The following is a 16,118-nucleotide window of genomic DNA, read 5'->3' on the forward strand; positions in this document are numbered from 1 at the left end:
ACTGTCAAAGCTGAAAAATAGCCGTCTTTTACAACTGGCTTTACTAATGATTTCAGGGTCCGTTGTTACTGGGGGGAGGGAATACATAACCTGCTATGTAGATATGAAATTGATCACTGTCTGTCATGGAGGCTGAAGTACAAAGATAGCAGGAATAGGGGGGGAAATACAAGGGAATAAGAAAACATGAAGTGTCAGTTTATCAGGCACTCAATACTGAGTTCTGGAAGGGTCAGACGGCAGTGAGTGACAAGGCTTCTGGAGGCTAGAGGCAGAGGAGAAATAGAAGCTGCAGCCTCAGCAGTAAGCCAGAGGCAGGACCATCAGTCCTGTGATTATAGGTGGGATAAAACTGACCTAGGAAGACTAGGGGGACAATTATTTCTGATAAAGCAATTTTAGTGTGTTTTTGTGTATGAGTGTCAGTCTTCCACCAAAATGATAGTTAAAATCCACCATATTAACTCATCATTCATAAATAATGTTTGTAATCTTCGTTCTTACTTGAACAGAATCTGCAGATATCTCATGGCACTGATTTAATTAGATGTTTATATACAAGCCACACAATTAGATAATGTATCCAAACAGCTGCAATGCGAAACCATCAGAACTCCTGAATAAATTTTCTATGCTGATACTGTTATGCCAACAGCACAATTTTTGTTCACAGTAGCTGGCAGTATTTATGAAGCAGCAAGGTCCTACAAACTAAAATACCTTCTGTGTTTATATAAATCAGAGAAATGACCAATAATATAAAACGTAAAGAAGCGATAACTCCAAAGTCCTAAAGATTTGCAGAAACTTGGCAGTGGCACAGGCCAGCAATGGAAAACCTCTATCATTAGGTCATAGGCATGGAGAACGATACAGAATTGTAACCCAAGGGTTTCAGAATACGCTCCTTAAGATGCACACCCCAACCATCAGACATGCATAGACTATGGCAGGCACTCTCGCACACCTTTGTGTCCTCTCACTTGGATCTCCCAACTGCACAGGATTAACACACTAACCCTGTTTCACTACAGCATTGGTCTTCAACTGCTGAATCATGACTAGAGATGAGTGAATTTATCAGTTTCAGTATCTCTCCATTTCTCATTTTTTCCCAGTCTTAAGCTCAGTTCTCCACTTTTTACACATCAGTTGGGGGAGTCCCAACACCTCCCCCCCCATTATCCTGAACATCTATCAACATTTTAGTGAAAATTTATTCCAATAGTCTATTTGGCTTAATATACACAGTGGGTTATTGTTGTTTTGCAAAGCAGTTTTCCCTAATGCAATTTTGTATGTTATTTTCACTAATACATACGTTCTTGCACACATGTTACCATAATATATGCATTTTTTTTGTATACACTATTTGGCTGGAGAACTGCAGTGCAAATTCTGAAGGGTCATTTTGTCAGATGATGCGTATGCTATCCTCATTTTCTGAGCTAGGGAGAATTCATAATGGGCCTGGTGTAGTGAACAAGGGTAGGCAAACTGTGTGCTTGAAATTCATAAAAAAGTAAGCCATATCAGTTGCTTCTGTGTTGTGGGGTCTTTATACTATGGAGTGCTCAGTGTAATGGTTAATTCAGCCTTGACTGGGAATGTATTACTGCATCAATTCACCTAATTAGTGTATGATGTAGCAGTTCTGGTGTAATATGGCTGTTTAGAGGCCTCAGTGTCACTGACTTGCCCAGGTTATCAGCAATACATTTTTATAATAGATATATGATGTATAGAATTGTAGAGGTGAAAGTGTCCAAGAGAGCCATCTAGTCCGATATAGAAATATTTTGCCCAATGTGGGGCTCAAACCCACAACTCTGAGATTAAGAGTCTAATGTGCTATGCACTGAATTATCCCCAAAACGTTTTAGAATTAACTCGTGAAAAGAAACATAGAGCCAGAAACCATGTTGGAGCTTTCCATTCCACCAAAGCGAAATATTTTGAGATTCCCAGTTGCTGCTTTTAAAACAATCCTTCCGACCTGGTTCCCTTCTCTGCCATCTCTTGCAATGCTGTTGCACTTGCCTGCTCATATCATTCTCTCATCAGTGTTCAATGCTTCGCAGTTCCTTTATGAAACAAGGTTGACAAGCTGAATCAATCTCCGAATTGCTCCAAGCAAATCAAGACTTGATTAAAAGAAAGAAAGAAAAAGCTACTGCCTTATAAACCACACAGTGGAAATGCACAGCTAAAGAACCGAATTTATCCATTTCACAGGTTTTCGGTTATTAGAATCTTGGGACAGCTTCCGAATGTTCTGCTGTAATGCTGAGTGGGTGGAAGGGAATGAAATAAACACCCTAGACGGATATGTATGTACAGAAGTACAACAAGCAACTTGCTCCTCCCTAGCACACCTCATATTCTCCCTAAATGGTGACGGTAATTGGGGCGGGGGGGGGGGGAGGAGAGAATCAATATGCCTTTCACAACACAAATGTCCTGGGGATGGTTTTTCACTGCCAGGCAACGTGCAAAAAAGTAACATATTATCCATGATTCTCAGATCGCAGGAGTATCTGAGGCAATACAAAAGCAAGGCTGGTACTTAGGTGGAAAATGGATCGAGATGACAAATCATGCAACCTGCAACAGTGGAGAACATAACACAACGGCTCAGGCAGCACACAGTGATGGATGACAGATGGTACTAACTAATGAAAACTCGAGAAGACTCAACACTCCCTTAGCAATTATGTCAGATCTTCAGCCTAATTTGGATGGCTAGAATTCTTTTTGTTCAAGCAAAGCGTAACTGTGTATTTAAAAAGAAACACCCCCCCCCAGTTAAACAAGTTAATTATGAATATAAGTTAATGTGATTTCAAAGTGTGTGTTTTTAAAAGCCAGTGGTGGTGTAGAAGTGACTGAAGCAGGCAGCAAGGGAGGTAGATATTGATTTCCTGGTGGCAGAAGATTACCAAGGATTTCTGACTCCCAAATATATAACATTAGTTTCCACCCATAAGAAATGATACTACTAAAACAAAGAAAGCTGGAATTGAAAACATAGCAGTCTCTCATCTCTTTTGCCTGACTTGCAGAATTAATTTTTGGAAACAAATTGTTTTTAGATTAACGTGACCGTCGTATTTCCACCCCTTGTGCTGAGTAGTTTCTTTATAGTCACAATGAGTCCTGCAAAATAAGGTTTCTGCCCTCCTTGCCGCCTCCTGTTCATTTCAAGCCTGGGATCAGAGAGCAGCAAGCAATAATAAGAGCCTGCTTTATTGTCTCTTCAGAAGGGAAGTACTGGAGCAAGACATTATGTTAGGTCATATATTTAAAAAATTACTGCTGGAGGTAAGGGAACAGTTACAAATTTTAAGGCTGTTTATGACAGGGGGCACGGTAATACAAATCCCAAGGATGAGCAGTCTAAGGCCATAACCCTAGCCGCACTTAGGTAGGAGTAAGTTCCACTGAATATAGTGAACTTTCTTCTGAGTAAACATGGAGCGACAAAATCAGGCTGTGAGGAGGACTGTTCTGCTTTCTGCTGTGTTTACAACATAAAGGTAAAGGTAAAGGTACCCCCTGACTGTTAGGTCCAGTTGCAGATGACTCTGGGGTTGCACGCTCATCTCGCTCTATAGACCGAGGGAGCCGATGTTTGTCCGAAGACAGCTTCCAGGTCATGTGGCTAGCATGACTAAGCCGCTTCTGGTGAAGCAGAGCAGCGCACGGAAATGCCGTTCACCTTCCCACCTGAGCGGTACCTATTTATCTACTTGCACTTTTGACGTGCCTTTGAACTGCTAGGTGCGCAGGAGCAGGGACCGAACAACGGGAACTCACCCCGTCACGGGGATTCGAACTACTGACCTTCCAATCAGCAAGCCCTAGGCTCTGTGGTTTAGACCACACGTCACCTGTGTCCAATTTACAACATAGGGCCAGATTAAACAAACGGGTCCTGCTAGTGGAAGCCCACGTAAGCACTTCAGATAGGGCAATTGAGCTTCCCCTGACTCTTGCCCCCTTGCATGTCCATCACTGGCATGAGGGGTCAGGAGAACCCCCAGAACAGCACATGTGAGTGGGGTGGGGTGACAGAGAGGAGAGTTCATTCCATCAAGCAAGCTGACAGAGTGATCTCCTCAGTGCTATGTTGAGTTCCGCCCATATGTGTACTGTTTGGTGTGCTTCGGTGGTGGCTAGTAACATTTTGACTTGGTAGGACTACAATTTTTCAGCTTGCTGTTTTCATCGCAATAGGACTTGTATAGTTCTCCTGTTACACATGTGCAGAGCCCCATTGTCCCTTTCTCTCTAAAAACAAAACAAAAAAGCATCAATTATTCTCTCCACACTAGGGACAGGGAAAGAGTTTCCCTGTAAGAGGGTCTTAGTATGATTTCCAGATAAGGTTTAATTCATTAGTATTTTTTTAAAAAAGGGGGTTAGTCATACCACACGACAAAAAGTTCCTGAAGTCATGTATTGCTTACATCAACACATCCATTGCTAAAAAAAAAACTTAACGAAAAAGCAATTCAAATGTTAGGAAAACTTGCTTCCAGCTGCATAAAGTTTTCCTCTCCCCCAAAATCAGTTTAACCATTCATTATCCAAAATGCTTGTTCTCTAAATTAAAAGAACAAAGTGTGCCAACCAACAGACAAAAAATTGCTTGTTTCCTCTGTGCCAGGGCATGTTAGAGCACAGCAGAACATATTTGCAATGCATGGCTCAGTCCTGAAAATGTGAACTAATAATCTCTGTTCATGTGAATAGTTAATCAGTGCCAGACTAATCATAATTTCACACTGCTCAGAGACTGGGGTGGCATGTAACAATACTCTGGAACGGCATGTGGCCCACAGATCTAATAAAGGGCTTAAGATTAAATAGGAGGGAACCATCCAAACCTTTATAGAGAAGAGGGTCCACAACCTGAGTGTGTTATAGAGAAGTTCCTGTCTCATATCTCAGCCAATAGCTCCTCCAAAGAAGGTGGAAGGCAGAGCAAGGTTTCCACTCCTCAGGGATGGGTTAACACTCCTCACGCACATCTTTCCTGCGAGAGTGTGTGTGTACATGAATGGCCCCTCCTGTCCCCAGCCCAAGCCTCGCCTACTGCCATGCAGCTCCCAACCATCCACTGCATGTGGCCTTCTGGAGCAAAAAAGGTTGCTCACCCTGACAGGGGTTTATAAAAAACTGGCATTTTGAATTGTTCTCAAAAAAGAACCCAGTGCAGATTAAACAAAATTGGAGTGAGGTGTTCAAATCACTGGTGTCAGCTATAGGGGGCCTTTGGCACCCACACTGTGAAGCCTCCGGCGCAACTTCCGGGAGAAACCAGAAGTCACACCTGAGACCTCACAGGATCTTGGAATTCATGTCCGAGGCCTCGTGGAGCCTCAGAGGTGACTTTCAGATGATGGCGTGGTGTGCACAACGTGACGTCGTGACATCACATTATGTCACGTGTGCTGCTGGGCACCCATAATCTGGGGCCCAAGTCGGCATCCCCACTCAAATGAAGATAATATAACTCTGCGTTTTTCTAAGTAAATTGAGGTTAGGAGAAATTTCATGAGAATTTATTTCTAAATTAATTTCAGCTTTAGTGTCAGAGGAGCAAGCAAGGGGTGCATCTTGAGTCATTAAGGACTATAGGATTTGTGGCATGATGTGCATGCAATTCTGCAAACTGAAGGTGACCTGGTGCAATGATTAATAATGAGACAATCCTATTAACCTCAGTCTTAGCCAAAGGTAGGACGAGTGAATAAGAGATATCTCTGCACTTTCCAGTCCTAAGGACAGGTAAGCATTGCACAGCAACTTTGTTCTGACAAATGGTCTAATGCAGCTAATAATTCTTGCAAAAGGAAAATAAAATGATGTTAATGATGATACAAGAACAAAAAGTGCAAGCTTTTACAATTATTTCTAGGCTCATGGATGCATTTTGAAAGATTAGGTCCCCTAAAAATGCTGTTGGATTTTTATAGCAAGAATTAATTGCGTGCTCCATATCTTAGACTTGGTAGTTTTAAAAAAGTTATTGAGAAAATGTATCTACCAGAATACATAGTGAGGAAGGCAGTTCCTAGGCAAGGAAGGGCAAGTCACATAGGCAGACATTTTAAAAAAGACTACGAAGCCCTGCTGCTGGTAGTGGGAGGTTTGGAGTGCACTCTAAGGCTGCAATCATAACTTCACTTGCCCGGGAGTAAGTCCCATTGAATTCAGTAGGATTTACTTTTGAGTAGACTTGGTTAGGGTTGCACTGTAAAAAAATTAAATACAAAGAGTGATGAAATGGCAATGATCAGAAATTTAATGGTGAAGGCATGCTAAGTAGTGATAGGTTTGCTGACACACCACTGCGCATGCCAAATTTGGCACACAGCTTGGAAAATAAAGAATAGTAGCATTACAGCCATCCACACCTGCAGGTATCATGTTAGTCTATCATATGTACAATCTGAGAAAAGTTGAGCCATAGGAAACAGAGGACAATTATTTGATTACAGCATCTTGTAGTTTTGTTGTAAAAACCTTTCACCATTGTGGAAGCTCGCTGGAACAGTGGTTCTTAAACTCCCCATAGACAACTTGAAAATTGCTGAGGGTGTTGGCAAACGACTGATGTTTTTTCTGCCCGTTGTAGCAACTGTGAGGCAGTGTTCTAGGTGCTGTATGTTTTTCAGTGCTTCTTTTATTTCTTACAGATTGAATTACAATTTGAATTCCATTGAACTCAAATTGTAAAATAATAAAGGCAGCAACAAAAATGCAATTAAAAATCAGTATAAATATTTAAAGGGATGGATTCAACCACAAGTCCAAAGACATGCCACAGAGCACCTGCATGAAACTCATGGACCGTTGGTGGCCCACAAACCAAAGTCTGGGGAACCTCTGCCATAGAATACTTTGATAAGTGTGGAAAGGGAGCAGGATGCAAAAACTGCGGTGCTAGAATGATTTAATCAAAGTTGGGATTTTGTTTTTTGGTCCAAATGCATGTTACTCAAATTCTGCCTGCTTGGGCTATTCACTCTTGAAAAAGTTTGATTTAGTTTGAGCAAGCAGAACGCAAATAAAGACTGCTATGAACCTCTTTCCCCAGGAGCAGAATAATATTTGTTGTGTGTCAGTCCAAGGTAGTCAGCCTACCTTAGCCCTATAGACAGTAAGTAACTATCAGACCCTAGCAGATTCAAGCAATGACCAATCTTCTATTCCTACGGCAACAACCGCCCTCTGTGATGTCTTGCCATGCAAAGATACTTGCCTAGCTCTTCAGGGGGGCAGGTACCACTCTACCCACTCTGTCCAAGGGGATTTTGTCACCCACAGGAGCAATAATAAATTTGTGCTGACCATAAATTCTTGTAAATCTAGGACTATAAGGTTTCTTGGCAACTAACATTGAACCACCACAGTGCACTTTGTTTGCCAAGTTTAGGATTAATGTCACCTCTGAATTTGTAACTTCTTCCCTAGAGCAGTTGAGGAAAGCCTACATTGTTTCAGTAATGTTCAGAATTCAGCACCCCTTGTTTCCCACCAAAATTGGAACAGATGAAACTACTGTACTGCCTACTGAATCAGGCCATTGGTTCCTCTGGTCCACAAATGGGGAACCTGTGGTGCTCCTGAATTTGTGGTACTCTTTGTGCCAGTTGATGATCATTGCCTATGCTGGTTAAGGCTGATGGAAAGTAGAACCCCAAAACAAATGCAGGGCACCCCCCATCCCTGCTCTAGACCAGCATTGTTTATCCAACTGGATAAGCAGCTGTCCAGGGATGAAGTAAGAAGATCTCTCCTTACCCTGCTTATGTGGTGCTGAGCTGAAATGCCAGTGAGCCACAGTTCCTGCTGCTGGTGTGGTGTCAAAGCATCATAAGGAAGCTTAATCAGACTGAGAAAAGGAGTAGGAAGTCACCACAACCCTGTCTATTGAACCAGCCTGTACATCTTCACTTGTAGGGAGCAGAGTAGGTATTTCCTAATGCAAATAATCTAAAAATGTTGGCAAGAGAGGAATCTGATTTGTTTACGTAGGAGAATAGCAGTGGTTCCAGGGTATGTTTTTTATAAGATTTGGAAACCATTTCCTGCTGGTTTTATTGGTTTCTCGTAGGCAAATGTAATTGCGGTCGAAATGTACTGAATAATTAAATATTTCATTTTTATGGTGCTTCACTGCAGTTTAAAAAAGTAAATGCTAATTTCATGGTTTTGTGGTTTCAAGTGTCCTAAGCGGTTTCATTTAACTGATTTTCTTGCATGTATAAAAGCAAACATCAGATCATAAATAGTCTGCGCAGGCAAGGAACTGCAGTGGATTCTAGGCAGGTTAGATGCAGTGTCTTAAATACTATCTGCAACAAAGCACAGGTATTGAAAAATAATGCAACTGGAACGAAATAGGCCAGGAGAGAAAATAAGGTTCTCCTCTCTTGATTTGACCTCTGAGAAGAAAATGGCTCAGAATGGATTGGATGACATGTACAATACATTACTAATTAGGCAATTAGGATTGCTTTTAAGATGTGGAAATTGCAGTCAGGCTTCAGAGATATAGTGCTATAAATGCACATTTTAAATAACTCCCTGCATTTCAAGTTGTTAAAATTAAATCAACTGAGAAATGCTAACCAGGTGTGATTATGTTGCAGCCACACATAATGTGTGTGGGGTTTGGGGGGTGCATGTGCATGTGCATGTGGAGGAGGAATGATGAGCAGTCAGACAGTCTTTTGCTCTCAGTTTGGAGGGGCGGCAATTGTGGTAAACAAAGACCAACTATATATTTGAATCGCTGAATAAAAGCATCAATAAGAAAATTGACTAAAATCCTCTCACACTTCACTTCACCCAGTGGGTCTGTATGGTCATTGATGTATAGATGATGCTACAAAGCTGCATTGGACATAATGAAGTAAAAAGACATAACAAAGTAAAATGGGTTAGGCAATTCCATCAACAATGGAAATAATGCTTATCTCTCTCATTTGCTTCCTACCCTTGGCAGAAACAGCTCAGGAGTACACACGATCATCTCATTTCATCCTCACATTCCTATAAAACAGGCAGAGACACACACTATTTCCTGAGCTTTGTGGCTGAGTAGAGATTTGCACCTAGATCCCCTAGTTCAGATTTAGAGCTGTGCCTCTATTTTATTTTAAGCTGCTCTACAGTAAAAATGTTATAGACGTTATTTACAATTTACCATGAATCAACCTTCTAATGTTTGTACTATTGCTTGAATTTACTGCAGTGTTTCTAATTGGTATCAATGTGCAATAAATTTATTTCTCCTAGTGCAAAATATGCTTAAAAGTTACCAAAGAAGCAGCACTGAATGCAAATTGTTTTTTTTTTCTTCTCTAAAAGGCCAAGGGGCTGACTACAAATCTGTAAATTCCACAAGGGATTTTTCTGATATTCCAGATTGTGGAGATTTGAACATGAACAAAAGAGACAGAATTTTAGTGCTAGATATTTTTTTAGTGGGCATGTGCCTGATTTAGAAGTGATGAAACATTCAGAAATATCAAATGCTCTTGAATTGTTTATTTAACACACAACAGGAACCAAACTAGCAATTTGTCTTTTATGTTTGAGATTATCTGTTCACTGACTAGAAGGGAACATTATTCACTTTTTATTAGTTTAAGAATGCCAAACTAAAAGAGATACACACACACATGCTTAATTCTTCCTGGCTTGTTAGACGTCGCTAAGTCATATGTACTATATAGCAAACGTGTATCAACTACCAGCAACGATGCAGAGTAAATGTCATGAAAATACAAAGGTATTACTCCCAAAGGTAAACCTACACAGAATTTATGGATTCCTTTGGGAGGACATTGGACTCAGTGGAGGGAAAAAAGTGACCACTGTCTAAAGGTGCCAAAAGAAAGCCCAGATATTAGGACTATACACGCCACTGTGGTGCAGAATAAGAAGCAGGACAAAGAATTGGTGAATTGTAAGAACTTACATTATTAGAAATTATCTAATGCCAAGACTTAAAAAACCTAGGGTTGCTATATTATTTTTGTTGAGTTGTGGTTGTTGTTTTTTTGCAAAATCTCAAAAAATAAATAAATGAAGTTTCTGAGCTATTTTTAAGGAAAATCGCCAACATGGGCTACCATATGCCCTAAATTACCACAGGACCGGGGTTAATGTGATGTATGAACTGAGCCATAGTTAGAACCAAACTTTGCTTAACGTGAACACCCAGCACACTGGTTTATGCTGCTCAAATGTTCATGCTTGGTTCTTCACCCACTGCTGCCGCACTGCTGGGAAACTAACCAGAGCTAACCAAACAAACCTTGAGCAGCAACCAATTTGCTCCTTTATTGCTGCTCGTGGTTTGTCTACAGAGAAACAAGCCATAACCTCAGGTTGGGATGCCATGACAAGACACACTCTGGCTTGTTTTCTGGCAGTGCAGGGAGAATAAGAGCGGAGGATGAGTGCAGTGAAAACTCTTCAGCTATGTTTCCACACCGAAGAGTCCATTTTAACTATGGTTTAATGGGTTGTGAAAACCAGGCCATTGTACATACCCTATCCTCTTTTTTCATAGGAGTTTCTTACACGTGTCTAAAGAACCTGTTAAAAAATCTGCTTTTGTGTGCAAGACAGAGAGAAAGGATTCCTTCAGAAACAAACAAACAAAAACCAACAAAAATGCAGCTATCCTTTGAATTTCACTCTTCTCTGAATAATGCAATATAGTTGTCCAGCCCAAAATGTGTACAAAAATGTGCAAATGTGGGGAAGGTGCAACTGTTAGTGAAAATAATGCAAAAATGCACTATATTAGGGTGAATTGCTTCCACAAAAATGTGTATAAGACAAATTTTCATTCAGAAATGTGTATTAGAAGAAATGCACAATAATTCACTTGCTAAGAAGCAAATTGTTGTTTGGATAAATTATAGAAGAGAAGTAGATAATTTGAGACAAGGCAGAGGAAAATCTCTATGGAAAATGTTGCACAGCTATAAGTATACAGCCCTGAAAACCGTGCAGTTCAAAAGTGAGCATGATGGAGACAATAATTCATAATAAAAGGCAATATATCCGTGGAGGAGAGTCACTTTATTTTTATTTTATTTTTTATTACATTTGAGATGGCTGGATCGTGATTTTAATAATCATCCCAAGTGAATGAAGATATTATTATACAAGATTCTTGGTATGTATTTCACATTTTCTCTAGGGATTTCCCTTTTTAATTTGCAATTGTTATTACCAAGTATTTACACCCTCAAGAAAAGTACTTTGGAAAGTGGTCTCTTTTTCTCCTTCTAAGGGTGTCTATAAATCCTAGGTAATACATCTGCACTGGAGTACAGTAGCTTAGAACTTCTGGAAGTGGATCTAGGTTACCCAAAACAAGGGCCTATTGATGCAATCCCATGCCTACTTTCCTTTCCTCTTCTCCGCGGGTAGTAATGATAGCGTGACATGACACAATCACATTGTGCAATTTCCCTGCCCACTATGGTAGCCAGTGATGTGGACCAGGGTCAAATAAAGGCATAACATGGTGTCTTTTATTACTCCGGAAAGGGGAAGAGGAACTAGACAGAGGACATCTAGTTTAGTCCCATGCACGGAACAGCACTATATGAAAGATTATATAAAGCATTCTACAGACATTAAAAAAATCTTGCAGAAACCCAATTGCATGAGGAAATTTACTAAAACAAGAGAGCAGAATAATATCAACCCCTTAAATCTTTTTCTTCCTAAATTTACATACCATTCAGTATCTACTGAACAGAGGACCAGCACTGTATACACCCCTCTGACATTTTATAAATACATAATGAAAGGAGAAAGTATCAGTAGCAATTTTGTTCTATTAGGAATTGGCCTGGAACAAGCAGAAACAGCCATCTAATTCTGCCATAAAGTGAATAATAACTTGGGCCACAAATGATCTGAAGGGATTCATATGCTGTTTCCTTATCTATCCCTCAAGACATTCTAGTCTCTGGATTTTTCGCATTTTCATTTTTTCCTTCCTATACACCAGTTACCTATAATAATTCGGTGTTGATGGATGCAAAAGAAAGAAACAACAGTGACAGGAAAATGTATTGCTTCTATTTGCAGTAAACGTCAGTGAACTTTTCCAACATTCTCTTGAGGGCAGTGAAAAGGAACTGCTATGTCACATTGTCTTTTATTTATGAAGAGAGGAGATCCTATAGTTAAGTACCAAAAATGTAATAAATGGAGCAGGGGCAAGGGAGACACACACCCCTCCAAAAACTAGATAGAATTGCCCCCTGCCATATGTTGCTGTCTGCCCTTGATTGTATGCTTGACAATACTGATGGCAAGATCAATACTGACATATCAGCTCTCCTCTATCTGGGGAGCACAGTTACCCCAGTCTTGCCCTGTGAAGTGGGGCCATCAGTGGGAAACCACTGTTCCTTGTTCTCCTTACTCAGAGGAGGCTTCTGTGGTGTTTGTGCCTGGTCCAGCCATGAGGAAAGTAGCAGTTGACCAATATCAGGTCATGTTAGAAAAGGCCTAGAGCTACACTTTACAATTTATTTTGGTAGAAGCTAGCATTTTTAGTGTACCTGCCCCCCCTTAATACACTTAAATTTGTGACACCCTCTTTGCTTAGTATTCGGTTCCTTCACATGTATGACCCAATTCAAACAAGATCAGACAGGGGACTGTATGACAACACAACACTATATAACCAATCTGATGGGCTACTTGAAGGTATTACTGAGGACAATGTAAATGAATAAATATTTCTTGAAATAGTGCTGAAAAATTACCCAAAAGGGGGAAATATTTTTTCAGATTACTGAAAATCTTTGTCCCCCCGACAAAAATGGTGGGTGGGGGGGAAAGCAAGTGTCTATTCAGGTTTTTAAAAAAGCCTTTGGATTATTTGTGTGTGCTTTACAAAATTGATATTCATGGTATCAGAACATGGTGAGATCTTGGGGCTCTGGTGTCAGGTTGACTGCCTTTTGCTCATTCTGAGCTTACACCTCTGCTTAACAAAATGTGAAAGCAACAATATGCATGTGCTTTGTGAATATTTGATAGAACTGTTAAGTACCTTCGTTTCCATTAAGAAATTTTCAAAACGCAACATCCACAGGATGTAATTGAGAGCGGAAGGAATTAGCAGAGTGTCCTAAGGCACTTACCTGGCCGATGTGCCTTTGGAACAGCCATGTTCGTCACACGTCCTGCATCCTGAGGTTTGGGAGGCGATGCAGTAAACCTGCAAATCCCCGATTCGGATGGGGTGCTTGAGGTCAGGCTGTCTGTATATTCATTAGTCCCTGCCGTAAGCTGCTCTGATGATGTGTCTGATATGAAGCATTCCGTGATGGTAAACTTGGCATGTCGCAGCTGCTCTTCCATCTTGGCGTGTTCATATGCTCTTGCCAGCTCTTCATAGGTGGAGGAGGCACTTTCTGTGGAGACCATGCTGCTCCTTGCTCGGTCTAAACACCAGAAGGCAAAAGAAAGAAAGAACAAACAGGCAATCACTTCAGCATGGGTTTTTAACCCACCAAAGTCCACTATTTAGCTTTTGCACACTAGTCAGCTTGGGCAATAAGAGCATTCTGGTATAGCAAGGCTATGCTTTCCTGGCAGTTTTCTGGACTTGCATCACAAAAATCTTATTTGTGGAGGGGGAAAAAGAGGGTATTCAGCAGTGAAAGAGCTGTAAATATTTTTGTTTCCATTAGCACCTTTTTCTCTTTATGATTCCAGATTTAGTGTTTGCAAATATGAGACAGAAGGGATAATTGCAGCCCACAGAGAACAGTACTTGTTGTGCTCATTTTCTCACACTTCAACACACGTTTCATGTAATGAAGCTCCTGTGGTGAATTGTTATTGTTGCACATCACCCCAGTCTCAGAGAGGTGCAAGATTCCAGGGTTTCCAGGCACATACCCAGGGTTTGTGTTTCCTTTTAGAAATGAGGCCAGTGGAGAATGTTGCCTCCTTATAATATATAGTTTATTTACACATATATACAACCTGAGCCTACAATGGAGGGGTTCATAGCATTAACACCCCAAAAGGGTCTTGTTTCTCAAACAGCCTTGGATTCAAACAGACATGAAACACTGCTGTCAAACATTGCTCTCCGTCTCTCCGACTCTCTAAACTCAGGCTTCTTCCTTCTAACTAACAGCATGCTGGGTTGGGCCCCCACCCATTTGCCACTTCTCACAGAGCCCCTTACCTTTGTTTCCCTTAATGGCCCAACACCCAGGCTATCACCTCAACACAGAAAGCTAGCCTGGCTTATAATTTAACACTTGCTGGATCCAGGGGTTAGAAGGATCTTGCATATAGCCTCCCCCCCAAAAAAAAACACACTTTCATAACATTTTTATAGTGAGACAACACAGACACAGGCCTGCAGGTTTCCTGCTTCTGTTCTGTTATCTTGTTGTTATTTACATAGGAAGTTGCTTTACACCAGGTCAGGCCATCAAGCTCAGTACAATCATACCTCGGGTTACAGCCGCTTCAGGTTGCCTTTTTTTGGGTTGTGGACTGCCGAAACCTGGAAGTACTGGAACAGGTTACTTCCGGGTTTCGGCAGTCACGCATGCACAGAAGCACTAAATTGTGCTTTGCGCATGCACAAAAGCGCTGAATCGCAACCGCGCATGCGCAGACGCGGAGGTGTGGGTTGCGAACGCTGTGGGTTGCAAACATGCATCCCGCACAGATCACGTTCGCAACCCAAGCATCCACTGTATTGTCTACACTGACAGTAGCTATCCAGACTGAGATCTCTTCCTGTGCTACCTGGAGATGCCAGGGAATGAACCCAGGGCCATCGGCATGCAAAGCAGATGCTTTAACCCATTAAGCTATGGCCCTTCCAAGTCAATCTGCCCATTCCACACAACGTATCCCATAAACTGGTATATTGGTCACCATTAACCTACCTGGAACCTGCTGTTGATCTGAGCCTACCAAGTCAATAGCAGCATAACTACAAATGTGAATGTGTAAAAAAGGGTTTCGGAATTCAGGCACCACTATCATTAACATTAATGGGAGTTGTGCAGCTGTTTCCTCCTGTTAACAGTGCATTATTCAAAAAATAAATTTAGTTGACGCAAATGAAATTATATGCACAAAATGTATCCTCATCTCACCTCCCACAGTACTTCTTAAATTATCTCATTTCAGGTACTTTCTCATACAAAGCATACTGAGATGAGAGCTTATCCTCTTACACTTAGTGGATGGTTCAGGAATTTTAGATGGGAGGAAAATGGGTGGGGGATAGGAGTCTCCTAACAGCTATCAGCAGCCCTAACAAACTACAGTTTCCAGGATTCTTTGCGGGGAAGCCATGGCTGTTTCAGGTGTTACAATGCTGCTTAAATGCACAGTGCAGTTGGAGCCGGACTCATCACATCGTGGCAATAAATGCAGACAACCCTGTAGCAGGAAAGGAAAGGCCTTGGTGGTCCATCCTTGGTGTGTCCTCATATAACAAGGGAATGGTGAATATCATAATGATCTAGCATTTTTCTAGTATAGTAATCACACTAAAATTCATTGCAACAGCATTATTTCATCTGGTAAGGTAAAGGTAAAGGGACCCCTGACCATTAGGTCCAGTCGTGACCGACTCTGGGGTTGCGGCACTCATCTCGCTTTATTGGCCAAGGGAGCTGGCGTACAGCTTCCAAGTCATGTGGCCAGCATGACTAAGCCACTTCTGGCAAATCAGAGCAGCGCATGGAAATGCCGTTTACCTTCCCGCCGGAGCAGTACCTATTTATCTACTTGCTCTTTGATGTGCTTTCAGACTACTAGGTTGGCAGGAGCTGGGGCCGAGCAACGGGAGCTCACCCCGTCGCGGGGATTCAAACTGCCGACCTTCTGATCGGCAAGTCCTAAGCTCTGCGGTTTAACCCACAGCGCCACACACGTCCCATTTCATCTGGTAGGAAGGAGCAAAATTTCTGTAGAATGTGGCTTTCCTAATAGAACCAAGGTTAGTATTGAAGAAATCGTATTTAAAAGCTCACATTCTGAAGCCTATTATCATGATTGTTCTGTAATGATGAAAT

At 41.4% G+C, this 16,118-nt stretch overlaps 1 protein-coding gene across 1 annotated transcript in view; it reads right to left on the minus strand.

The window, feature by feature from the left end:
- The window catches only part of DSCAM (DS cell adhesion molecule), a 337,767-nt gene that overhangs the window by 12,950 nt on the left and 308,699 nt on the right, over positions 1–16,118 (minus strand). Inside the window, exon 32 of the mRNA XM_082221311.1 lies at positions 13,203–13,505. Coding sequence (XP_082077437.1) covers positions 13,203–13,505 — 303 coding nt within the window. The remainder of the gene's footprint in view (positions 1–13,202; positions 13,506–16,118) is intronic.

The sequence above is a fragment of the Podarcis vaucheri genome (assembly GCF_965113315.1).
Source record: "Podarcis vaucheri genome assembly, chromosome: 4".
Classification (NCBI taxonomy): Eukaryota; Metazoa; Chordata; class Lepidosauria; order Squamata; family Lacertidae; genus Podarcis; species Podarcis vaucheri.